The 24,021-nt window shown below is 48.4% G+C and overlaps 1 protein-coding gene across 11 annotated transcripts in view; it reads right to left on the reverse strand.

Annotated features, from left to right (window-relative positions):
- Positions 1–24,021, reverse strand: part of Rap1gap2 (RAP1 GTPase activating protein 2) — a 217,117-nt gene that overhangs the window by 64,299 nt on the left and 128,797 nt on the right. Inside the window, exon 1 of one of the 11 annotated variants that reach the window (XM_087571972.1) lies at positions 9,529–9,667. Coding sequence (XP_087428098.1) covers positions 9,529–9,555 — 27 coding nt within the window. The 5' untranslated portion in view covers positions 9,556–9,667. 11 annotated transcript variants of the gene reach the window in all.

The following is a 24,021-nucleotide window of genomic DNA, read 5'->3' on the forward strand; positions in this document are numbered from 1 at the left end:
ACTGGTTTCTACCTCTTGAGTTGAGAACTATGAAAGAGCATGTGGATGCCAGTCGGGGAAGATGGTTCAATCAGTTACATGCTTGCCCCACAAACAGTGGGCCTGAATTCAAATCCCAAGCATCCGTGTGAAAAGTGAGGTGCTGCAGCAATGTGTCAGAATCCCGGCACTGGGGAGATAGTGGTGTATATCCCAGAGGAGTGCTGGACGGCTAGCTAGCCAATCGAAGAGCTCCAGGTTCAGTAAAAGATCCTGTCTCGAAAGCAAGAACAAAACAACAAAAACAAGGTAGAGAAGCAACTGAAAAAGAGACATCTGATGTAGAACTCTGGCCTAACACTCTGTGTGTGTGTGTGTGTGTGTGTGTGTGTGTGTGTGTGTGTGTGTGTGTGTATGTGTGTGTGTGTGTAGAAATTAAAACCAACACATCAGGAAAGTCTTCTGCAAAATACAGGGTCCAGGCTGACCTTACAAGATAAAGAGAGATGGCTTGAGCAGAATAAGGAGCGCATGGTTCCCAGGCACCGGGAACCATGCAGCAAAGGTAGGAAAGAGAAGGAATACAGGTATCTGACAATCAGAGGGTGGACCAGCCCAGCTGGACCGAGGCCTCCTCCGAATCAAACATTTTAAGGTGGAATGGAAAGGACAGCTGGGATATAGACCTGAGAGAGACTCTGAACCCCAGAACTCAGGCTTCTTCTCCAAGTCAAAGGGTTGGTCGTAGCAGAAAGACAGGCAGCAGAACTCAAGGTTGGAGTCAGCCATCGTGCTACTACCCAGCTATGTGGTGATAGCATATGCTACCCTCTTGATTTCTTCCACTGAAAACCGAATCAAATAATCCTTGGCCTCCAAGGGTCTCACACGGGTTAAGTAAAATCACCCAGCTAAGGCTCCCTAGCAAATGCTAACTAAGCAGACAGCAGCCACAGGCTGGAAGGGTCAGAAAGCTGCTGGAACCCCGTTGAGAGATGCTCTAGCGGCTTTTGTGACTCCAGTAGTCTCCCCACAGAAGGCATTTCTGGATGACTACTGCAGTGAGTGTCCCATGGCCCTGAGGCCCTGAGGTAAGAAGAGCCATGATTCATCACCAGCTGTGAGTAACGCACCAGGAGGAAGATTCCTTCGTGGACGACGCTCCAGATCAGAAACCAACCAATGCAAGCTGGGCTCTGCTGGGCTGGCCCAACTTCTCAGTAACTCGTTGAACTTTCCAATGGGACAATTCCACCCTTGGCAAAGAGTAGTTCTCCCTTTCCACCCAGAAGCAAGGTGACTCAGGCCAGCCTAGAACCACACTGCAGCCATTTGGACCCACCCTCATCTCTCTGAGAATATTCCGCCCAGCCAAGGGCATGCAATCCCATAAAGGCTCACTGACTCCCTAGCATTTTCCCACATCAACTGTAGGATAGAAAAGGCCAGGGGTTGGGGATTTAGCTCAGTGGTAGAGCGCTTGCCTAGCAAGCGCAAGGCCCTGGGTTCGGTCCCCAGCTCTGAAAAAAAGAAAAAGAGAAAAAAAAAAAAAAGAAAAGGCCATGGCCAGGGCATCCTTAGGAAGGGGGTCTCCTCCCACCCAGAAAACCAGGCCCCTGGATTTCACTGAGGAATGCGACCCAATAGCAGCGCCAGCTCAGCTGTGTATTTTATTATTAGCAACAACTGTTGCCACCCAAATGGGAGCAGTGGCCAGCACTTCCCCCTGGGCTCTGCTCTCACAGTCAGTCAACTAGGCCATGAAATAATCACAGAACCAGCCCAGCCAGGGAAGTCACAGGCTGGGCCCCAGGGCTCCATCCATTCAATCCCTGTCCTCTTCATCTCCCAATATAGAAACCGTCTGCTCTTCCCTCTGGAGGCCAAAGAGAGTCCTTGGGGAAGGTAATGCTGGCAGAGGTCAGAGGAAGCAGGAACAGGCATGGAGAGGAACTGTGCGGAACTCTTTGGGTTTAGGAAACCTCAGGGATCACGCCTGAGCTTTTGATTGCCAGCTCCCCGCTGCCCAGAGACTGAGTGAGTGGAAGATGGCATTTGTATGAGACAAATCCATGGAACCATCCTAGGATAGGATTGGTTCCAGGACCACCTGCATATACCAAAATCTACAGATGCTCAGAGCTCCTACATGAAATGTCATAGTATTTACATATAATCTACATGTGTCTTCCCATGTGCTTTAAATCCTTTCTGCTTTATTTATAATAGCTAATGTAAACGACGTATAAATGGAAAGGGATATAATGTATGTTATCAATACAGACATGTTTGCTCTCTCACTCGATCACTCACTCCGTGTGTGCACGCGCCTGCGCTGGGGGCTGAACACGGAGCCTTGCGCAAGCTAGGCAAGCTCTCTCTCACTAATACTCCATCCCCAGCTTTTAATAGGTTTTATTTTGAGACAGGTTCTCACTAGGCTGCCCCAAGCTAACCGTGAACTCATTCTGTAGCTTGACTTTGTGACCCTCCTAACTCTGCCTCCTGATCAGCCAGGATCACAGGCATGCACTGCCAGATGCAGCGAGACATACGGTTTAATTTGAATGCTCTTGACCTGTGGCTGCAGATCCTTTGGGTCTAACTGAAGAAGATCATCGATGACAGCCCACTTTACCCCTTGGTGCCCTTCTCATCTGCCTCACTCTCTCTGGCAAAGGAAGCCCTACACTGCCATGGCTTCTCCCTGCAAACAAACAGTCAATTTTTTCTATTTTTTTCTCTTTCATGTTCCCTTGCCCAAGGGACCTCTACCAACATCCCCCTCCTCACTACTACTCTCGTCATACTTGGATACCCACTGCTGCCCACCTACATACTCAGCATGTACCTATTGAGCAACCGGACCCATCTCTGGGCTCTGCCCCACACTCCTTTGCTTAAGGAGGGGTATTTGATCATCTTTGCTGTCCTCCACTCTCAAGAGTGCTCGCACACACACACACACACACACACACACACACACAAACACATACAAACACACACATACAAACACACACATACAAACACACACATACGTAGACACACACAGAGATATATACACACAGGTACATACACACACAAACACACACACCACATACATACACATACCCCACACACATACACACATAAAAGAAAATATTCTCAGAGTTTTGTCAGTGGATTTATATAAATCCAGGAAAGCTGGACACCAGAACACCCAAGGTATCAGATGTGTCCCCATGGCTACCTGAGCATCAAGTATATCATGCCACCCTGGTCTACTGCTTCTTTATCAGTCCCCATCCATAGAATAGTCAAGATAGATGGCCAGGGCTAATGGGCTGGTTGCCTCAGCCTCCTTCCTGGGCCTAAATATCAGGTGCCCAAGAAGTATGAACCAAAGGCTCTTCTGACAAAGGCAAAACTGAATCAAACTGTGAAACTGTGGAAACCGAGTCTTAGGCCTTGGAGTGGCCAGGACTAACTCCTTGGGATGCCAAGATTGATCTAGATTCTAGACAACCCAGTGCTCCTGGCCCACAGAGCTGTGTGTCCCCTGACCATATAACTGTACTCCTCCCTCGGGAAAGGCCAACTCTATCTCCTTGTGGAGTGAAGTCTGGCTCCTCAAGTGCCACCACCACCCCCATTAAGACACCTCCATTCCTGCTTCTCATTCCTGCCCTTCTTCGCCCTCCACCCCACACTAGGGCCAGCCCTCTGCACTTGCATGCCCTTGCATACACTCCATCACTCTGTCCACTGAGGTCCAGAGCCTGCAGGTCTCTGGAAGTTCTGTCAAAACCCGGAAGATCTGTTAAAATGCAGCTTCCTTACATCCACCCCAGGCATTTCTGATCCTTACCCGGGTCATCTGCATTTCTAAGAAGGTCTCAGGTGGCCACAGACCTATGAATCATATTTAAGGAAGAAAGTGGGTAATCAGGATCATTCCTGAGCAGAGAGACTGCAGCAGAAACGGAACAAGATACAGAGGGTAGGAAGATGATGGGGTTTCATAGAGCAGACATGGTAAAGGTTAGGCAGACAAGTTAAATCCCTGGGTCACGACTTGAGGATAGCAGCCAGGTAGCAGTCAGGCCACAGAGGAGGGAATGGCAAGAAGCAAAGAGGCAGAATCGAAAATTTAAAAACAAAGTCCAGATTCCATCATGAATTCTACCAACCACTTAAAGAGTTCATACCAATCTCCTGAAACCTTTCCAAAATAAAAGAGAGGGGAATACTTCCTGCCCTACTCCCTGAGACCTGAATTACTAACATCAGATAAAAGAAAATCACAGAAAATCACCCTAATGGACACAGAAGCAAAACTCCTCAGCAAAATACCAACAGACCAAATCCAACAGCATATTAATTATATACCATGTTGGTCCCATTCCAGAAATGCAAACATGGTTCGGCAGAAGAAAATTTATGCAATATATGGCATTAATAGAGGAGGAAAATAATTATTTAATTTGATGCAGACGTATTTGACAAAAAAATAATCATTTTCAAGATGGAAAATGTTCAGAGGCCCATGGCTACAGTCATCGTTCTTGGCTGACCACCTACTGCTGAAGCCACAACACACTATGGTTGGAAGACAGAGGAATCAAGCTCGAACAGATCTGGACAGCTACCTTCCTGCTGGTAGTTTCTGTAGTGCTGGAAGGGACTATGCAGCTCCCAGGAGGATGGGGGAGTCATCAATGAACTTACCAGGAGGTAGACCCTGCAAACTATAATATTGACCCAAACAGCAAGGCATGCCTACTGGTGCCATAGTACCTCTTAAAGGGTTAACCAACACCTCTCAGCTTGGATCTGAGGCCTGTTCCACAGAAGAGAATTCAGACCTGGAAATTTATGCCTAGTCTAATGTCTATGTCTGGGAATTATAAGCCATAGGAGAGATCTGCTTCTGTCATTCTGCTATATAGACTGCTGTAAAACTGCCTTCTAAATCTTTGCTTATACCTATGCTCTCAACCTTAGACAAAGAAACCTCTTCTTGCTGTGGGCATCAGAGACTCAGAACAGCTCAGAGTGCTGAGAATAAGTGACACAGTGTTCAACTCTAAATGGGACATTTAAGTCAACTCCTCCCATAGGCTCAGAAAACACTGAAGAAGAAGGGGTGGAAAGAACAGAACAGCTGGAAGACAGGAGAGCCATGCTGAGAAATGTGGCCTCTGGATATGACATGGTCACTGCTAGGAACCAGGAGCAGCTCTGGTTCCCCACCCACAATTTGTACAAGATCAAGCCAGGCAACATTCTAGCGTGGAGAGGCTGAAAGTGACTGCTGTAGGTTGCCGGTGGATGGCTGTGGACCCACACTCACATAGGCAGCACTAACTGGAAGGTACATGGGTCTAAGAATGATCCCCTAAAACAAAAGTAAACAAAGCCAGACATGGAATCCCAGTGCCAGAGAGACAGACAGGGAGATCCTTGAGACGCCCTGGCCAGCAAGTTCAGTTGACTCTAAATTCCAGGCCAATGAGAGATGCTGTCTAAACAAACAAGGTGGAGAGTGACTGAAAGATAGCTGAGTTTGTCCTCCAGCCTCCACGAGCCTGTGCTCAGAAACCTAAGAATGAAGGAGAATATCTTCAGTGTGACAAAGGGCATTGTTTTCTGTGAACCAAGAGCCATGCGCACAGTTGGTGATGAGTGTGGAAGCCTTCTTCTCACTGAGATTAGGAACAAGACACATACGCCTGCATCCCCACAACAGTTCAGAATACTGAAGGCTGTAGCCAGAGTCAGGAAGGAAGAAGCTCCCACAGTGCCGAAAGAAATGAAACTAGTTACATTAGGACATAGTACAGATCCTATACAGGCAACCAAAATAAAGAAAAAATCGGAGGGAGGTCCTCTGGAGCTCATAAGCGAAACCAGCAAAACTGCAGGGGGGCAAAAATAAATCAATTGGTTTTTTCTACACCAGCAATGAACACACTGAAAAGGAAAGCATAAAAAAACAGCTCCAATCATAGCCACATAAAAAAGAACAATGTATCTGGGAACAAATGTAACCAAAAGACTTGGGACTGGAAACTCTAACACTCTGAAAGAAACCACAGGCACGCTAAACTAATAGAGCGATATCTCATGTTCCCGGATGGCAAGACTTGATAGTGTTAGCACATATTACCAATCTGGAATGCCCCTTACAGGTTCATATATTAAGTACCTGTTTCCTAGCTATGCGGCTATTTTGAAGGCTGTGGGTCCTTTAAGAGGTGGGGCCTGGCTGGCAGAAGTCACAAGGGGGTAGCCTTTGAAGGTTACACCTGCTTCCAGTTACATCCTGCTTTTAGTCCTTCCTGGTCTATGACTTTTGGAGAACCTTCTGCCACAGGCTCTTGCCACGATGCCTAGCTTGCCACAGTGAACTTAAATCCCTCCAAGACCATGAGCCAAGATAAACCATTCCACTCCTAAATTTCATCTGTCACAGCCAAGAGAAAAGGAGCCAACTACAGCCCGGCAGCCCCAAACAATATGCAGTGTGCATATTTAACACAGTCTCTAGAAGAATCCTGGCCACTGTAGAAGCTAAGAGGCTAACCTTGAATTTAATATGGAACTTTAAGGAAACAACATAGCCAACACACATCCTTTTTACATGAGTTCTAAAGGTCCAACTCAGGTTTTCAAGATCGTTCTTTGTTGAAACAGCTCCCTCGTTTTTGTTCTTTTTAAGTTTCCAGAGTGACCTCCATATTGTCTTCCACAGCAGCTGCTCTGTGACATTCCCACCAGGAGTGTTACAGGAGTCTCAGTTTTCCCAGTCTTACCAAGACTTAATATCTTTGGGTATATGGGGTGGGAGTGTGGTGCCTAGCTCTTCTAAGGGGTGGGAGGTGCTTCTCTGTAGTTCAGTTTGTGTTTCTCTGACGGTTCATGGACTACTGTGAATGGCTTGAATACCTTTCACACGCGTGTTGGCCATTTTAATATCTTCCTTGGAGAAATGTCTTTTGCAATCTCTCAATCCATTCCTCATGCACGTAAATTAGTCAACTATCTTCTTTTAACTAGTATGTGAGATGCATGTAAATTAGCCCACCGAGTGTGTGTGTGTGTGTGTGCGTGCGCATGTGTGTACCACATGGTGTATGGGTGAACATAGAGGCCAGAAGAGGGCATCAGGTTTTCTGGAGCTGCAGTTACAGGTGGTTGTGAACTGCCTGACATGGGTGCTGGGAATGGAACTCTGGTTTTCTGTGAAAGCAGTGATTGCTCCCCTAGCTACTGAGTCATCTCTCCAGCCCCCACAGCCCTCCTATCTTTTATGTACTTTGTAAATATTTTCCCCACTGTACAGCGTGCCTTTTTCCTCTGTTGTTTCTTTTACTATACAGAAACTTGATTACTGCATTCCCATAAAATATGTAGAAAGCAAACAGACTGGTGGTTGCCAGTGGCTGGGGGTGGAGGGTGTCGGGGGTGGGGAGTAACTGTTGAGGGGAGTTTATTTGAGGATGGTGAAAATAAAATATTTTGGAACCAGATAAAGGTGGTGGTTCTACAATATTGTGCCCTTGTGAAATGCCAACAAATTGTTTACTTTAAAATGATTAATTTCATGTTATATAAATTTCACCTCGATTTTTTAAAAAAAAATGGAACGGAGGAGTAAGACGACATTACGTATCAAGAGAGACTTATCTCTAGAGAAGCTGCCAAGTAGAAACTCGAGCTCAGTGTGGCTGGAGTTCTCAAGATAAGCCAGAAATCCAAATTTTTATGTAAGCACTCTCAATTTTATACGGTGGCAATCAACTCATTATTAATCAACTAAGTGTTTAAAAAACATCTCTGCATGGGTGGAACACACTAAATTTAGAATCCAAATCAGCCTATGAGACATAGTATCACACTCTGTTCTGGACAATGTAAAGCTGTTGAATATTCCCAACTTGAAAACTTAGATGATGTAAGGCATCTCAGGGTGTCTTCTCCTGGGGATCCTGAAATGTGCCAGGACTGAGTACTGATCGAGCAGTTTACAAATACCACCCCCGCTCCTCCTCCTCCACCTCCTCCCCCTCCTACCCCTCCTTCTCCCCCTCCCCCTCCTCCTCCCCTCCTCCCTCCTCCCCCTCCCCCCTCCTCCTCCTCCTCTTCTGCTGCTGCTCACAATCATCCCGTGGTAGGGAGGGGACTGCCACAGAGCTAGAGACATTGAGGAATGAAACAACTTTCCAAAAGAGAACATTTTTATAAAAGTCAGAAGCAGGATCAAGACAAGATCTGTCTAGATTTGCCAAGTCAACATCTCACCCGCATGCCTTATAAGGGTCTCAAACTTAATAAGGCCAGAACAGAACTCTCTTTAAATCTTCCTTTAAAATAACTTCATCTGTCAGTCTCCATCTATCACCACAATGAGTAGTAACGAAACCCTAAGAGTCACTCTTGATCCCCATATTAGCTCACTCCCCACCCCACCCCCAACACTCTAACCCTCCTACAAATTCATGCCCAGTGTTCATACAGGTCTGAGGGCATCTCCCCAGCAACCCACCACCCCATCCCTACCTTCCCCACAGCCATTCATGGGCCTCCTCATTAGACTCCAGGCCTCCTTGACACCCCCTTCCTCACAGCTCCCCACACAGTAGCCACATGATCTCTTGAAAGCAATGCACTTAGTGACATCAGTTCCTGCTTCAAACCCTCCCGTTACCACTACCTGTCCCTGCATGGTCCAAGGAAGTCGAGTCATTTGATTGATAATGTAGAGATTGGTCCCTCGGCACTCATCTTGTAACCTGAGATTAGGTAACTGTATCCCCAAATATACCCCATCATTCCTCATACTCATCCTACCCTGCCACCCGCAACTCCCTTTAGTCAAGAGATAGCACAGCCAACGAGGGGGAGAAAGCAAGCTAGCTCTAGCCAGCAGGTGTGTGGACAGGGAACTTAGCAGTCCTGGCCAGCTTATATTAGTCTGGGCCATCCAAGTCTACGGGCAGAGGTACAAAAGCCCTGGCTCAAGTGAGAGTCCATCAAACCTCCAGGGCAGCACAGGACATGGCTCCCTCAGTCTCCAGTCCAAGTCCCACACCAACCACATCTGAGAATTCTAGGCTAAGTTGAAATCCAGCAGAGCCCCTCCCAATTATGTTGTAGAAATGCCAGCCTGAAATATGGCTTTGGGTGGGCAGGAGGGCATCTGAGACCCTGGCACAAACCAAGAAGCTTTCTCAAAAGAATACGTAGATGAGATCTAGTTGCAGGCCAGGATCCTTCCTCAGATCCAGGCTAGGCAGGAAAGGTCCGGTCCCTGAGTCGACACCTTCCCTCCTCCTACAGCTTCCACAAAACAACAACAACAACACACATACACACACACACACCCCACAAAAAAATCTGTCACTAACTTCTGCCCCTCCTTCCCCTGAGTGACAGGAAGCTTCTATGCCTGGAGTAGGCAAATAGCCTCTCAGGGCTCCCTGCCAAGTGGGCTTCTACTCGGTTCTATCCACAGCCTCTCCTGCAGCAGGGTATGGACAGGATCCCTTCCCAGCCAGGGATACTCACCACAAAATTCTTTAAGAATTCCATCATCTTCTCTATGCCCGTGTCCCCCACAAGGCTGGACCTTCGCTTCAGAAGCACTGCCGGGCTGCTACCTGCTGTTGCTGCCACCAAGGTGGCGGCAGCTGCTGACGTTGGACAACTTCCTTGAGATCAAACAAGGAACTGCAGGATTTGGGTGTCTGCCCGCTCGGAGCTGTTAGTCCACATTAACTAGCCATGACCCTTGACCCCTCTGCCGCTTGGGCTGATCCTCTGGGTAACCGAGGGCTTGGCAGAGTCAATATATGTATGTCATAGGGTGAGGAGACACTCCCAAGGAGAGCCATGCCAGAGGCTTTTAGAGGAATGTACCTGGGGCCCAGGAGAGTCAAGAGTGAAAAGCAGGCTCCTCTTCCTCTCCTGCCTTGAAACCTGGGCTGGACTGAAGGATGCCAGTGGCCTGGATACCAATGAAGCTAGTGTAGAAGGCAATGTAAGACTCAAGACCTGTGAGTTAGGAAGCCCTGAGTGCAAGGGAAGTGCAGACAAAGTAAAAGATAGCAGATACCTACATCCCTGAGGACCACACAGCCTAAAACTCCATTGCCCAAAGTGGGAGCCGCAGCTAAAACAGTAAGCAGCTAGTTGCTTGGAGGTGGGGGACCTGTGGGAAGGGGTGCAGAGGCATGGGGAGCTATTTTCCGTCGGGAACAGCCTGGATTTCTTTGTAATGTTGGGTTATTTCTCTGTTTTTTTAAATAATTTTTAATGCACTTTAAAAACAGCAGTTGCTTCATGCCTTAAGTACCCCTGTAAGACATTTTTAAAAGAAACACAGCAAAAGGCCTGAGGAGACCCACACCCCATTTAAAGCTCAGAAGCTCAGAGGTGCGCACGTGCTGCATTGGAAGTGGGAGGATTGAGACTCTTCCCTGATTCTTGGGGTCTCTCCCAATACAAGCAATGTCAGACTCTACACCTATCCAGCACCCCACCCTTGTCAGCTCTGGGAAAAAGGCAGTGTGCCCAGCTCGGAAGTCATGGCATGAATTATTAAATTCCCTAGAAAGAGGGTTGCAGTGCACAAGAGACAGCCGTGGATTTTGGCATGTGACAGACACGATTTCAACCCATGGTTCTGATGCTAGTGAACTGTGGAACTAATTGTTCAGCCTTGGAGTCTTGGTTTCCATATTCGTAAAATAGAGAAAGATGGCCACTTATGCATTACAGTGTACGTAGTAAGTCCATGGCAAGATGAAGCATTTAGACCAATTTGCAAATGCCTTCATGATGATCAGCTGGCTATCCCCACTGCAGCTTCCAAGACAGCATGAGAAGTAACCCACCCAGAAGGCTCGTCTCTGCCTCTCCAGTCCTGTCCTCTGGCTGCCAGATGCACCCAAGCCTGGCCTGTATCTTCTGTGGCAACCCCAAGAGTATCCCATGGGAGATACTTGGGTACTGGGGTGGGGGGAAGCTCAATAGAGGACTTGGCATGGGTCTATCCCTAAGGTTAAAATAACATGGGAGGTCAGAATGGTGGGGAGGAGAGAGGCATGGGGCTAGATGGCGCCTGGGCCACCTCATTTGCAAGTGCCACATGGGAAAGGGAACTCAAGGTCTCGAGAAGGCTTGCAATGTCCCTTCCAAATCCTGAAACGCTGATGGAACGGAACATACAGTGTTAGAGAAGCCATGAGGCAATTCATATGGGCTTCTCTGCCCCTGCTGAGCCCAAGGACGAAGTGTAGAGCTCCTGTGTCCCTGACTGACACTCCTGTGCCTGTTTCTGGCTTCTCCCTATTCCGACTCAGGGCCCCGTGAGCCTTTCTGTCGAGCCCCCACCCAACCCTGCCATCCCTGCAGTCCCAAGGGCATGGCAGACCCTCAGTGAGGAGGCAAGAGAGAGAGAAAGGCCCGACTTATTGATCTCTGGACCGAGCACTGTTAGAGATGGGGACTCCAGGAAGATCTTCCTCAGTCCCTCTCCTACTCACCCCCACTTCACCCAGGCCCAGGATGCACCTCTGCCTCATCTCCAGTGGTCCCCCAGAGCTATCTAATTGAGGAAAGGTGTAACTAAAATTGAGAGAGGTTACTTGGCCTGTTGAAGGTCACACAGCCTGCTAGAAGCAGAGCCAAGTGAGGGTTCTAAGTGAAAGAGGAGGGTGAGCTGGGGGAGAGGGGGAAGGAATGTCAAGGAAGAGAAGGGAAAGGCAGGGAAGGACCTGAGTGAGCTTGTGTTTAACTCTGAGGTCAGGAAGGGATCTCTTAGTGAGCCAAGGAAGCCTTGAACCCCCGAACTGTCATAATCAAAGTGTGGCCATAGTGCCACACTCAAGCCATTCCAGGGCCCAGGAGCCTCGAGCACTTCCAAGTAGAAAAAGAAGGAAGAGAGGAGGCCAGAGAGACAAGTTGTTATTCCTGTGATGTAAACCTAGCCACTGTCCACAGAAAGGGGGGGGGGGGGTGATGCCCATGCGCATTTCTCCTCGGTTTAAAGAGGCTCTCATCTATGACCAAGAACCCCTGCCTCACCCCTACACCCGCTCTCTTCCAAACCAGAAGCCCTGTCGCTCAGGACACCTACTGGTAATGATGTGATAAAACACCATGAGCCTTGTGAGCCCCCCAAACAGCCAGACCTCCTTTCCGGCCTCAATCTTTCTCCAGCAGCTGCGGTCCAGGGAAAAGACCTGCTGACAGTCAGAGACATTGGCATCCAAACCACAGCCGGCTACCAGCCAGTCCTGTGACTTCCAGCCTCATTTCCTTGGCTTAAAAAACTGAAATGATGCTTCTACCCCACACCCTGGGTGTTTCCCAGGGTGAACCAAGATCACAAAGACAGAAGCGCCTACCACACGCAGCGGCCATCAGTAACTGCGGCTGGGCTGACAGAAGTTACTCAGGGAAGGGATGCAGACATTTATCGAGCTCTCACTGCCAGACCCCAACTAAACCTTCTCACATGTCCTCCTACCTAAGCCTCAATCCCACCAGCACCGCAGCATATTGGCCCTGCCCACTCTGCAGATGAAGAAGCAGAGGCTGAGAGGTGAGTAACTTGATCAACAGACAGTCTTGCAAATCACAGTCATCCTCCAGGGTTCAAATTTTACATCAGCACACAAATGTGACTTGGATACACACTGGATACAACTCGGTGAGGCCCAAATACCACTTGTCCTCCTGAAACACTCTCTCTCTCTCTCTCTCTCTCTCTCTCTCTCTCTCTCTCTCTCTCTCTCTCTCTCTCTCTCGTTAATGATGGAATTCAGAGTCTTGTACATGCTAAGCACACACTCCATCCCTGGGCTGCATCCACAGCCCCTCAAGCCACTGGAAAGCCCTCAACCAAAGTCCCCACAGAACTTGGCTTGTTATTTGTTACTTGTGTAGGTGTCAAAATACAGTTAATGGTTAGGTCTGATTGTTCCTCACAACCGGAAAACCCTGGTGGCAGAAGCTGTCTCTACACACAGCATATTTCCTCCCATCTACAGCAGTGCCCATCATAAGATAACGTGTTATTGTGTACACCACACAGCACCACATATACTGTGTACCACAAATAGAACCCTGGCAACTGCAGACCCTGGAATATTGCTGCTCATGAGAAACTCCTGATTTCAGAATACTTAAGCCAAAAGAGGAAAGTATGTCTCTGGGGTAAGCTTCCAGCAGCAGAGGCTTAGTAAGATTCTTTTTTTTTTGTGCGGGAGGGGGTTGGGTTGGTTTGGGTTTTGTTTTTTCCTTCCTTCCTTCATCTTTTCTTCCTTCCTTTCTTTTTTTCTTTGAGACAGGGGATCTTGGAATTTGCTCTGTAGATCAGGCTGAGAGATTCTCCTACCTCTGCCTCCTAATTATTTCTTGGGATTGGGGCAAGAACATGAAGCTTGAATTCCCAAGACTCATGCTTGTGTCTTTGGTGTCTGGTGAAGGGAAATGCTTCATTTACTTCTCCAAGACTCAATTTTTCCTACCTGTAAAATGGGAAAATAACAGTTCTCTTACAGCTGTAAGAACCAGAAGTGTTTAGGAAAGTGACTTGTAAATCATAAAGCATGGCACCGACTCAAAGTCTAAACAGGATAAAAATGCACAGGGACAGAGACCCAGCTGAGAGAGAATGTGGACTGACTGTGTGCTCAGGGTTTATTGTAGAAAGTTAGTCTCCATTATGAAGTCTTGAAAGGCAGAGGTTTAAACAGTCACTTGCTCAAGTTGAGGCTCTGGAAGCCAATCAGGATGGGATAAGCAGTCAGGGTGAAGCCCCATTATTTTATACCAATACCTCTATAAGAAAGGATCCAGTAGAGATATGCATGAGCTCCCTGCCATCAAGACCATCACCAGATACTGCTCCTCCACTGTGGACTTCCCGGATCATGAGCCAAAATTAACATTTTCTTTATAAAGCTACGTAGCCTCAGAAATTTTGCTACAGTATATATGAAATAAGATAAACAAGAAAAACTACCACAGCAGTTGGAGAGATCGTTCAATGATTAAGAACACACTATTGCGTTCTTGAAAGAGGTCCAGAGTTCAGTTCCCAGCACCCATGTGGGGCAGCCCATCTTGAACTCTAACTCTTGGACATCTGATGCCTCTGGCCTCTGCAGGCACCTGCATTCATCCACACCATCCACACATACACATAATTAAAAATCATATAAATAAATCTTTATTTAAAAAAATTACCACAGACTCCACCAGTGCAAGAGAGGCCACACATGCCTTCAAAGGGTGCAGAACACAGCTGCCTTGAAGCAGCAGCCCCACCCCCCAGGACACAGCAAGGCTCTGGCTGCCAAGCCTGAGTTGCAGGCATCAGCACCATAGAGAGTCTCCTGGCATTGATGTCCCCTGGCAGAACTCTTGGTCTTGATCTAGTGTATGGCCTGATATTTCCAGTTTCCCCCACATGAAACTCAGCTTCAAGAGCCTCGGGAGAAGGGGGGAACTGGAAAAACTGCTCTGAAAACTCCCTTCAGGTCACTGGAGACACACCTTGTTAGGTCTTTGTCAGGGGAAACTGGTGGGTTCTGCAGACAGGGAGGTAAAGAGGGACAGGTGTGGCTTTGACCTCATAGAGGCCTCAGGGCTGCATGAGGTTCCTGCTGAAAGAAGAGAGAAAGCAGACCCCAGGGCTGAAAGGGTGATTCCACAGGCCTTCCAGAAAAGCTTTCTTGGCCCTGAAGACACAAATGGCATGGGCTGCCTCTGGGCCAGCCTGTGGGGAGTCAGTCATGTGACAGGCCTGGCTTCACACTTCCCTCTCCTGCCCCCTTTCTTTCCCTGACCCCTGCTCGCTTTCTGGCTGGTGCTCGAGGCACAGCACACTGGGAGTCTGGACTAGGAACCAGCCAGCAAGACTTCCTGTCTCCCATCCATTCTCCCCCATTCACAGACAAGATTGGGGCCACAGGCGCTGGCCATCAGTGCCAGCCTCCTCCACCCCAGCACTGGCCTGCACTTGTGCCCAGGGAGAGAAATGAAGAGAATTCTGGGTATGGTCACCCAGACAGAACTCACCATGGTGAGATGTGACACCTGGCCTGACCCACAGCTCCTGGTCCCCTCTCACTAGCTAGCTGCCCCTGCCTGAACATCCCTCCATCTCCTGCCCCTGGGAACTATGAACGTGGCTACCCACCAGAGAGGGCTTCTGAGTCCTGTCAGTAACTTGGCTGTGAACCCCAGCTCAGCACACTAGTCTCCAACATACAGGGTCATCTAGACCACCAGGCAACTCACTACCAGGGCTACTTAGAGATAACCAAGCCAAAAAGGATCCAACCTCACGCTGTTCAAATGTTAGGAACTGAATTCCCAGGCTACTGCCTACACTCCCCCGTGGACCTCTGCCCTCCTGTGCCTCACTTCCCACTCTCCTCCAGGAGAGCTGCTGTTGTCCCCTGAGGGATCATTAGGAGGCCGTCACCAGCAGCAAACCAGACTGCCCCAGCACCATCCTGCCTCAGTGACCCCCAGCTGTCCAGCCTCTGCTTCAAAATGAAGAACCAAGCACCAGGTCTACCAGGTCCGGCACTGTTAGTCAGTGGCCAGCACAGACTTGAGGATAGTTACTGAAGAAGGTCAATGATCTAGGTCTTCCGAACACCTTCCTGCACCTGGGACAACGGAGTCCCGGGATTTTACTCGAGTTCAGCTCTCACCAAGCACACAGTAGATGCACAACAAACGTGCTGGACTGAACACCAAGTCAGCTGACTGGCTTTGCAGTGGTTCTCAACCAGTGGGTTGAGATATCAGATATCCTGCATATCAGATAGTTACATTATGATTTGTAAAAGTAGCAAAATGACAGTTAGGAAGTAGAAACGGAAATAACTTTATGGTTAGGGGTCTCCACAACATGTGGAGCTGTATTAAAGGGTCACAGCAATAGGAAGGTTGAGAAGCACTGGCTTAAAGCAAAGAGAGAGACTGGAAAAAACTCAGGAGAAATGGGGTGGGGGTGGGGGTGGGGGTGCGTGATTCTTCTGACAGGCCCAGGACATGTCATCCCCACCAGACCTAGCCACCCTTAAAAGATTCCTAGCCTTCCCTCGCCAGAGAGCCATGACAGAGGGAGGCTGGGAGGCTCAGCCTCCCTACCAGCTGGGAGCTTCACTTCAGGTTAACCTGCAGGAAGGGAGAACATCTGCAAATTGCATGTTCCTTTCTTTTCCATGTTCTAGTTAATGATTACCTAAATAAGTACTTCTGTCCCTAAGCTCCAGCGGTCTAATTATACATGTGCAATGCATGGAGACTTTGACGCTAGACAGCTCTCCCCTCCATAAACCATGTCAAGTAACACGATTGCCTTCCCTGTTTTGCCAGCTGGGGCTGATAAATGGGGTGCTGGGGCAAACGAAGACCCTAACTAGGTTTATGGGAGAAACAGTGGACTGTCCATTCCAGGCCCAGATGTCCCTGCTTGGGGAAATCATTTGGCTGAAAACGCAATCACAGTGGAGAGTCCCATAACATCCACCCCCAGACACCCCAAACACCAGGGTGGCATAACAAGAGTGCTACCCAAAACATTTGCATCCAAGTCCACCCCCACCCCACACACACAATAAACACTCACTCATTGCAAACACACACCCAGTCCCTCTGAGGTTTATGGGCCCCAAAGACAAGGAAAAAGGACCATGCCTGCCTGTCATAAAGTTATCATCCGCCACTGGTTCCAGTGTGTCTCCCTGGTTGACCCAGGCTCAGGATCACAGACAACAGAGGAGGGTCTTATAGCAAGGGAACACCAAGGGAGTCCCTTATCCTTTTGCTCACAACCCAACGCCTTGCTAGCCAAAGTAATGGATGTATCCAGCCCATGTGTCAGAAATGGTGAGGAGCTCTGGTCCCAGGGACACAAGCCACCTTGCAGGTCTGGAACTCAAAGCTTTTAAGCAGGGCTAGACTGAAACAGTGGACCAGCCAGCAAAGCAAGTGAGGCCCATCAGACGTCCTTGCCCTGACTGAGGAAGCTGTGTTGGCTCAGGTTTGATCTAAGAGAGCTGAATAGCGGGTCTGAAGGTGGGCAAGGGGTCTACCCAGGACACAGGATACAGCTGATAAGCTCAGGACCTCTCCCCTAGCCACAAGTTACCTTGTCATGGATGGTGTTGGCCACAGTGGGGAGCAGGGGAAGGTTAGTGAGTCCAGGGGAAAAGCAGCCCACAGGCAGAAGTCAAAGAAGTTTCTGAAGTTCCAGATCACCTCATAGCCATTCAGGGAGTGAGGTCCAGACAGAGGATTGCCCAGCACCCAGCAAGCAGACCTATCTGTGTTCCCAGATCCTTTCAGCGAGGCACAGACCCAACTTCATTTGTTTTTGTTTGCTCTTTTGGGTTTAAAAAAAAATACAGTGTCATTCTGGAGCCCAGGTTGGCCTTGATCTTCCAATCCTCCTGCCTCAGTTCCCAAGAGCAGGCAGGCATTACATGTGTGTACCACCATCCTAAGCCATTTTCACTAAATCAAGGAGTCCTTTGACAAGTGATGCCCTGTGAGTAACTAGTCTGACAGGGCCACCAGGAATGTGAACACTGTGGCTTGTTCTCAAAGGCCTAAAGGCGGGGTTGTGTTTGCTAGGGCACGGAGGGATACAGGTGAGCTCAGCTGGGCACACAGTGAAATCCACAGAGCGCCATCTCCTGGATCTGGCAGGCATCGCAAGTCAACCACCTCTAGAAAGCAGAGCACCTGGACGAGAAGGGAGCCCTCTACCTTCAGCAGGCACTGGGGCTTAGCACGCGGGAGGCACTCTTCCTTCTAGGGTGGGTGGAGTCTCAGGTCTGGCCACCTCAGTGGACTACCACACACCCCACACCTTCTGTGACAGACTCTTCCTGTCTCCTTTGGCTAATCTCTCTAGCTTCCTCCCTCCCCCTCACCTGCCACCAGCCCATTCTATCATCTTGGCCTCTCTGACATAACGACCATTCACTCATTCTTGACACCTCCACTGAGTGCTCAGGTCCAAAGTCCTGGATTCCAGTGACAGCTTCTCCTGAAACCTCCCTCCTCCCACATCTTCTGATCAATAATCCATTCTCCACGCATGGATGCCAGATGTAAATCACATCTCTCTGTTAATTAAACTCAAACCCCTGGGCCAGGGAGAGGGCTCACCATGTAAAGACTCTTGCAACAAGCCTGACGACCTGAATTCCACCCCTAAGTCCCACATGCTAGGGGAGAACCAGTCCCAAAAGCTGTGCTCTAATGGCAACACACACACACACACACACACACACACACACACACACACACACACAAATACTAACCAGAACATAATTCTTAAAAATCCAAACCCTCGGAGCTGAAGAAATGGCTCAGCAGTTAAGAGCACTGTCTGTTCTTCCAGAGGATCTAGGTTCAATTCCCAGCACCCACATGGTGGCTCACATCTATCTGTAACTCCTGTTCCAGGGGATCTGACACCCTCACAAAGTCATGCATGCAGTCAAATCACTAATATTCATAAAATAATAAAAAGAAATAAGTTATTTTAAAAACTATCCAAACCCACTCCCAGGATCCACGTGTGTGTATGTGAATGTGTATGTGTGTGAATGTGTGTGAGTGCGAGTGTGTGTGAATGTGTGTGTGTGTATGTGTGTCTGAGTGTGTGTGTATGTGTGTGTATGTGTGTGTGAGTGTGTGTGTGAGTGTGTGTGTGTGTGTGTGTGTGTGTGTGTGTGTACGCGAGGGCACACTCTCGCTACCTCTGTGCCCTCCACTATTCATGCCTCTGCAGTTACAATTCTGTCCTGCTCTTACCTGTCCATATACTTTTCATTTATTATCTCCAGGGTCCAGACATATCCTTCCTGCCCTTCACAAAGCCCTTCTTTCTCTACTAGGCACAGCTGACCTGTCACCTTCCTGTGACTCTTCCCAAGCCCCAAGGAAACACATTTGTCTTTCCCATTAGTACTGGTTGGATTTTTGTCAACTTGACACAAACTTAGAGTCATTTGGGAAAATGTTCGGCACCACCAGACTGCCCTGTGGGCAAGCCTACGGTGCATTCCTTTGATTGATGATTGATGTGGTAGGGCCCAATACACTGAGTGGTGTCCTGGGTGTGAGATAAGAAAGCAGGCTGAGCAAGCCATGAGAAGCAGGTCAGTAAGCAGCACTCCTCCATGGCCTCAGCTCCTGCCTCCAGGCTCCTGTCCTGTGTGAGTTCTGCCCTGACTTCCTTCACTGATGATCTGTTACTGGAAATGTGAGATGAAGTGAGTCCTTTCCTCCCCCAGGTTGCTCTTAGTCATGGCATTTTATCGCAGCAATAGAAACCCTAATCTGCCACCCTTAAAGTCATCAATACCAAAATACAATGAGTGTCTCTCCCTCAGAGCACCCAAGGAGCTGCAGTCAGGTGCCGGGTTTCTGTTCACAATGTCTCTCTGTCCAGAAGTCAGACATGACAGGACAAGAACTGTATCTACTATTTCCTGCTGTGTGTGTCCCCAGGCTCTAGGCAGAACTCACCCTTGAAAAACATTCAGCAACACTGTAAAGTGGATGGGGGATCCTCCTAAAACCCTGTGGTATGTGAGGAGAGGGCTGGTAGGAGAGGCAGCTTCCCAGCTGTGCCTGGAGAAGGACTATGGGTGGGGAGAGGATTCTGAGTTATGCATGAGAGGCTTATACATGCAAGAAAAAAATCACCCAACTTGCTCTTGACCTCCAGTGCTGTATCCCCATGATCCCTTCCTGTCAAGAAGGACCATTTTTGGATGCCCTAAGAGGCTGTGTGAGCCTATGGAAGAGTGGCCTACTTTCCCACTGCACATATGGCATCCCTGTTCACTCCCTTGCTCCTTTATCAGGACCCTGGCTTTAAGGAGGGAACCCTTGAAGTACCTCAGAAAGGAAGGAACCCTTGAAGTACCTCAGAAAGAAATGAGGCTGCAGAGAAGCCAGCCATATCACACCTGGAATCAATCCCACCTTCAAATCCAGAGTCAACCAACTTCGTGAGGTCTCTCTGTTTACAGGAGGTCCCACGGAAAGAGTCATGGATGGATACCCTTGTGTGACCCAGGAAAGGGCTCTTCTCTGAAAAGTAACTTTCCCTATCAAAGGACACCACCTGTGACAGGACTAGGCCTTACTAGGTTTTCTTCCTCGAGATACCCTCTGAAGGACAGGTCTGCACCAGCCAGCCCATGCTTCCCAGGAATCTGCTCAGAATGATCCAAGGTAGTGACCAGCCCACCCCCACCCTGTCCCTCACAACAGCTGATGGGCAATTCCCAGAAGAGACCATCTGGGTCTCAGGGCAGAGCCCCGCCCGAAAGGAGTGGGGAGAATTAGAGATTATCCGTGGACTGGAAGGCCCCGCTAGAGTGTTTGCCAGGACACAATATTGAATTTTAAACATGTGTGCCTGTTCTCTCTCCCCACTGGAGCCTCCCGTAGCCAGGCAACGCTATCTGACCTGGGGAACAAGGGGGGAGGGAGGGTTCCATACCAGGCAGGTCACCTGGGGTTATCTAAGCACAATGAGTCACCTCCCACCCTCAGACTAATGATCCCAGGCCCACACACAGATGCCCACTCCACTAACAAAGAGATGACAGGGGTCTTGGAAGCAAATTTGTGCTGTGGTTAGAACAAGGCAGAAAGCTGACTTACAGGGGATTAGATGTCATTATCTACCTAGGAGCAGACTCAACTGCCAAACTGTGAGACAGCCGTCTGAACGTGCAGCAAGAAAAATTCAGGTTAGATCAGAGGAGGATGACAATGTGTGACTGGAGGCAAGCAGTGACACTTTAAAGGAAAAGGTAGCCAAAGGCTGGGTATGTATAAGGAAGCTAAGGAGAGAGGACCATGAGCTCCAGGACAGCCTGGGCAATAAGCCAAGTCCAGGCCAGCCTCCAAAACATAGGAGGACCTTGTCTCACAAAGAGAGACAAACAGAAAGACAGAGAAAGGAGTGCAGCTCTTTTTAGTGAGGGCATGGCTGCCATGCCTCAAGTCCTAGGTTCAATGTCCAGGAGCTGCAGTGCCACATAAAACCAGACATGATGGTGCGCACATGCAGTCCCAGCACTTGAGAGGCAAGTTTGAGGCCAGGTGAAGCTACAAGAAACTGTCTCCAAAACAATGTCCATTCACAGAAAATGACTTTAATCCCAGCACTTAGGAGACAGAGATAGGCAGATCTATAAGTTCAAGGCCAGCCTGAGCTACATATTGAGTTCCAGGCTAGCCAGTGCTACATAGTGAAAGCCTGTTTCAAAGAAAAACAAAATTTAAACAAATGAAAAAATTCTCTCTCTCTCTCTCTCTCTCTCTCTCTCTCTCTCCCTCTCCTCTCTCTCTCTCTCTCTCTCTCTCTACATATATATATAGATATATATAGATATATATAGATATATATAGATATATAGATATATATGGGATCTGCAAGTTTGCTAACTGAACATTGCAAAGCAATCATGGGACTGGGAAATGACTCAGTGGCTAAGAGTGCTTTGTGCTTTTGCAGAGGATTTGGGTTCGATTCCCAGCATCCACAAGGTGGCTCACAATCATCTATAACTGAGGTTTCAGGGGATCCATCCAATGCTCTCTTCTGACTTCTTTGGGCACTAGAAATGCACATGGTATAAGGACCTCTGTGCAGGCAGAACACTCATACACATAAATTAAATAAATCTTCAAAAGCTATGTTTAAATTGAGGTCATGCCTCAACTCTAAAGTGACAACAGGTTATGTGGCTTTTCTTCCTCTGTAGAAAAATGTAGGGGCCTCCAACCCCAAGGTTATATGATCAAGGTAAGGGCATGTGAGAACTCATGAGTTACAGGTTCACAAGGCAATGAAACCCCAATGGAAGAGCCTCAGGCACAAGGCCATGGAACCTTACATAGGCATAAGCTGCTGTGGTTCCCTGTCTTACAGGAGGAGGCAAGGCCTGAACAAGGCCTAGTCCCCGCCTCTGAACCGTAAAGACAACCCATCTGCCCCACTAAGATGTCCTCATCCTGCTCCCTAGAACTACAGATGTATAAGCTTACCCAGCGTTGCTGTTACAGACAGAATCCAGGTTGCCTGTGACTGACCCTGACATAGGACAAGAAGCAGCATGACCCAGGTGGGCACAACATTATCATCAGGAGAGGAAACCTGCCGGATGACAGCATGAGAAGGAGGAATTGGCTCAGTCATTGACTCTGAAGACAAAGCCATGGGACCAGAGGCCAAAGCACATAGGTGGCTACTCGAAGCTGGATAGGGCGTTCCTCCAGATGGAATGCAAGTTCCAGTATCCAAGGGTTAGGGTATTTCAGAAATGGGGTGACAAATCTGTGCTTCTTCAGACCGTGTCTGTGGCCACTTGTTACAGCAGCCAGAAGAAATTGACAGCCTGACAGACACAGGTCCAGTCTGGCTCTATGGAGGAGAGATGGAGACATTATGGATCATCTCCATTAACCATTCACTGCTCCTCAAAACTGAAACACCTGGCCAGACATGGTGGCACACACCCGTAATTTCAGCACTCAAAGGTGGAGGTAGAAGGGTCAGGAGTTCAAGGTCACCCTCAGTTACATAACAAGTTTAAGGCCAATCGGTATGTGATGGCTACTCTTGACTACATCTGGAATTGACTAAAACCCAAGCTGGGTACTCCTGTGAGGGATTTTTTTTCTTAATTAAATCACTTGAAGTGGGAAGACAAACTTTTAATCAAGATCTTCAGAGATGAAAAGATCTACCTTTAATCCAGGTCTTTTTTTTTTTTTTTTTTGGTTCTTTTTTTCAGAGCTGGGGACCGAACCCAGGGCCTTGCGCTTCCTAGGCAAGCGCTCTACCACTGAGCTAAATCCCCAACCCCTAATCCAGGTCTTTTGATACAGGAAAATCCACCTTTAATCTGGGCCCCACTTTCTGCTGGCAGCCTATATAAAGTACATGAAAGAAGGAAGCTGTCTTTGCCTGCTTACCCTCAACCTCACTGACAAGTCCATTCCTTCACCGGCACTGGAGCCTACTTCCTAAGGATTCGGGCATATATTGAAGACAGCCAGCCTTGAGAACTAAACAACGGCTGGATTCTTAGACCTTCTGTTGGTAGACTGCCATTGTTGGACTAGCTGGACCAGAACCTGTAAGACATTCTTATTCTTATAAATTGTCTTGATAGATAGATGGATGGATGGATGGACAGATGGACAGACAGACAGATAGATAGAAGAGAGACAGACAGGAATGTGGGTAGATTGATTCATTCTGTAAGTTCTGTTACTCTAGAGAACCCTAATACACTGGGCTATGAGACAGTCTCAGAAAAAGTCTGCTATAATGCCTGATGACTTGAGTTCATTCCCTGAGCCCCACACGTAGAAGAAGAAAATTGAATTCTGAAAGCTTTCCTCTGACTTCCTCATGCACACTGTGGCATGTGCGCACCCACACACACATTTGTACAAATATACACGTGCACACATAAATTAAACAAATAAGTAAATAAATAAGAAAGGTTAAAGAGAACATCTGAACTGCTGCACAGAAGCCTGGCTGCCTGCTCCCCACCTCTACCACCATCGCTACCTCAGGTGCCTCTGAGCTCCCCTGTGACAGGTCCCTAACCCTCCCTAGGCACTGCAGAAGAACCTTCCTGCTTCTACAAACCAATGGGTGCTCCTGACCCGCTTTCTGCTTTGCAAAATGGATATTTGAGGAGCTTTGAAAGTCAGTTAGCATGAACGTCCCCCAGATATCCTTGAATCAATCCCTTCTTAGAAAGTAAGAGTTAGGGGGTCACTATCTAGGGGCTTCCTAACTTTTTTTAACTGATCCAGGCTCCTCTTCCCACAACAACCAGCACTGGGCTATCAAGGCCATGGGCTATCTTATGTTGATTTCAAAGGGCCATCTCTGTGGTTCTACCCTTCCTACTGAGCACATCTTCCCAGTTCAATCAGCAGTCACTAAGCCTTAGGCCCTCCCTAAATCCACCC

This window comes from Rattus norvegicus, chromosome 10 (assembly GCF_021556685.1).
Source record: "Rattus norvegicus strain SHRSP/BbbUtx chromosome 10, alternate assembly SHRSP_T2T, whole genome shotgun sequence".
Taxonomy (NCBI): Eukaryota; Metazoa; Chordata; class Mammalia; order Rodentia; family Muridae; genus Rattus; species Rattus norvegicus.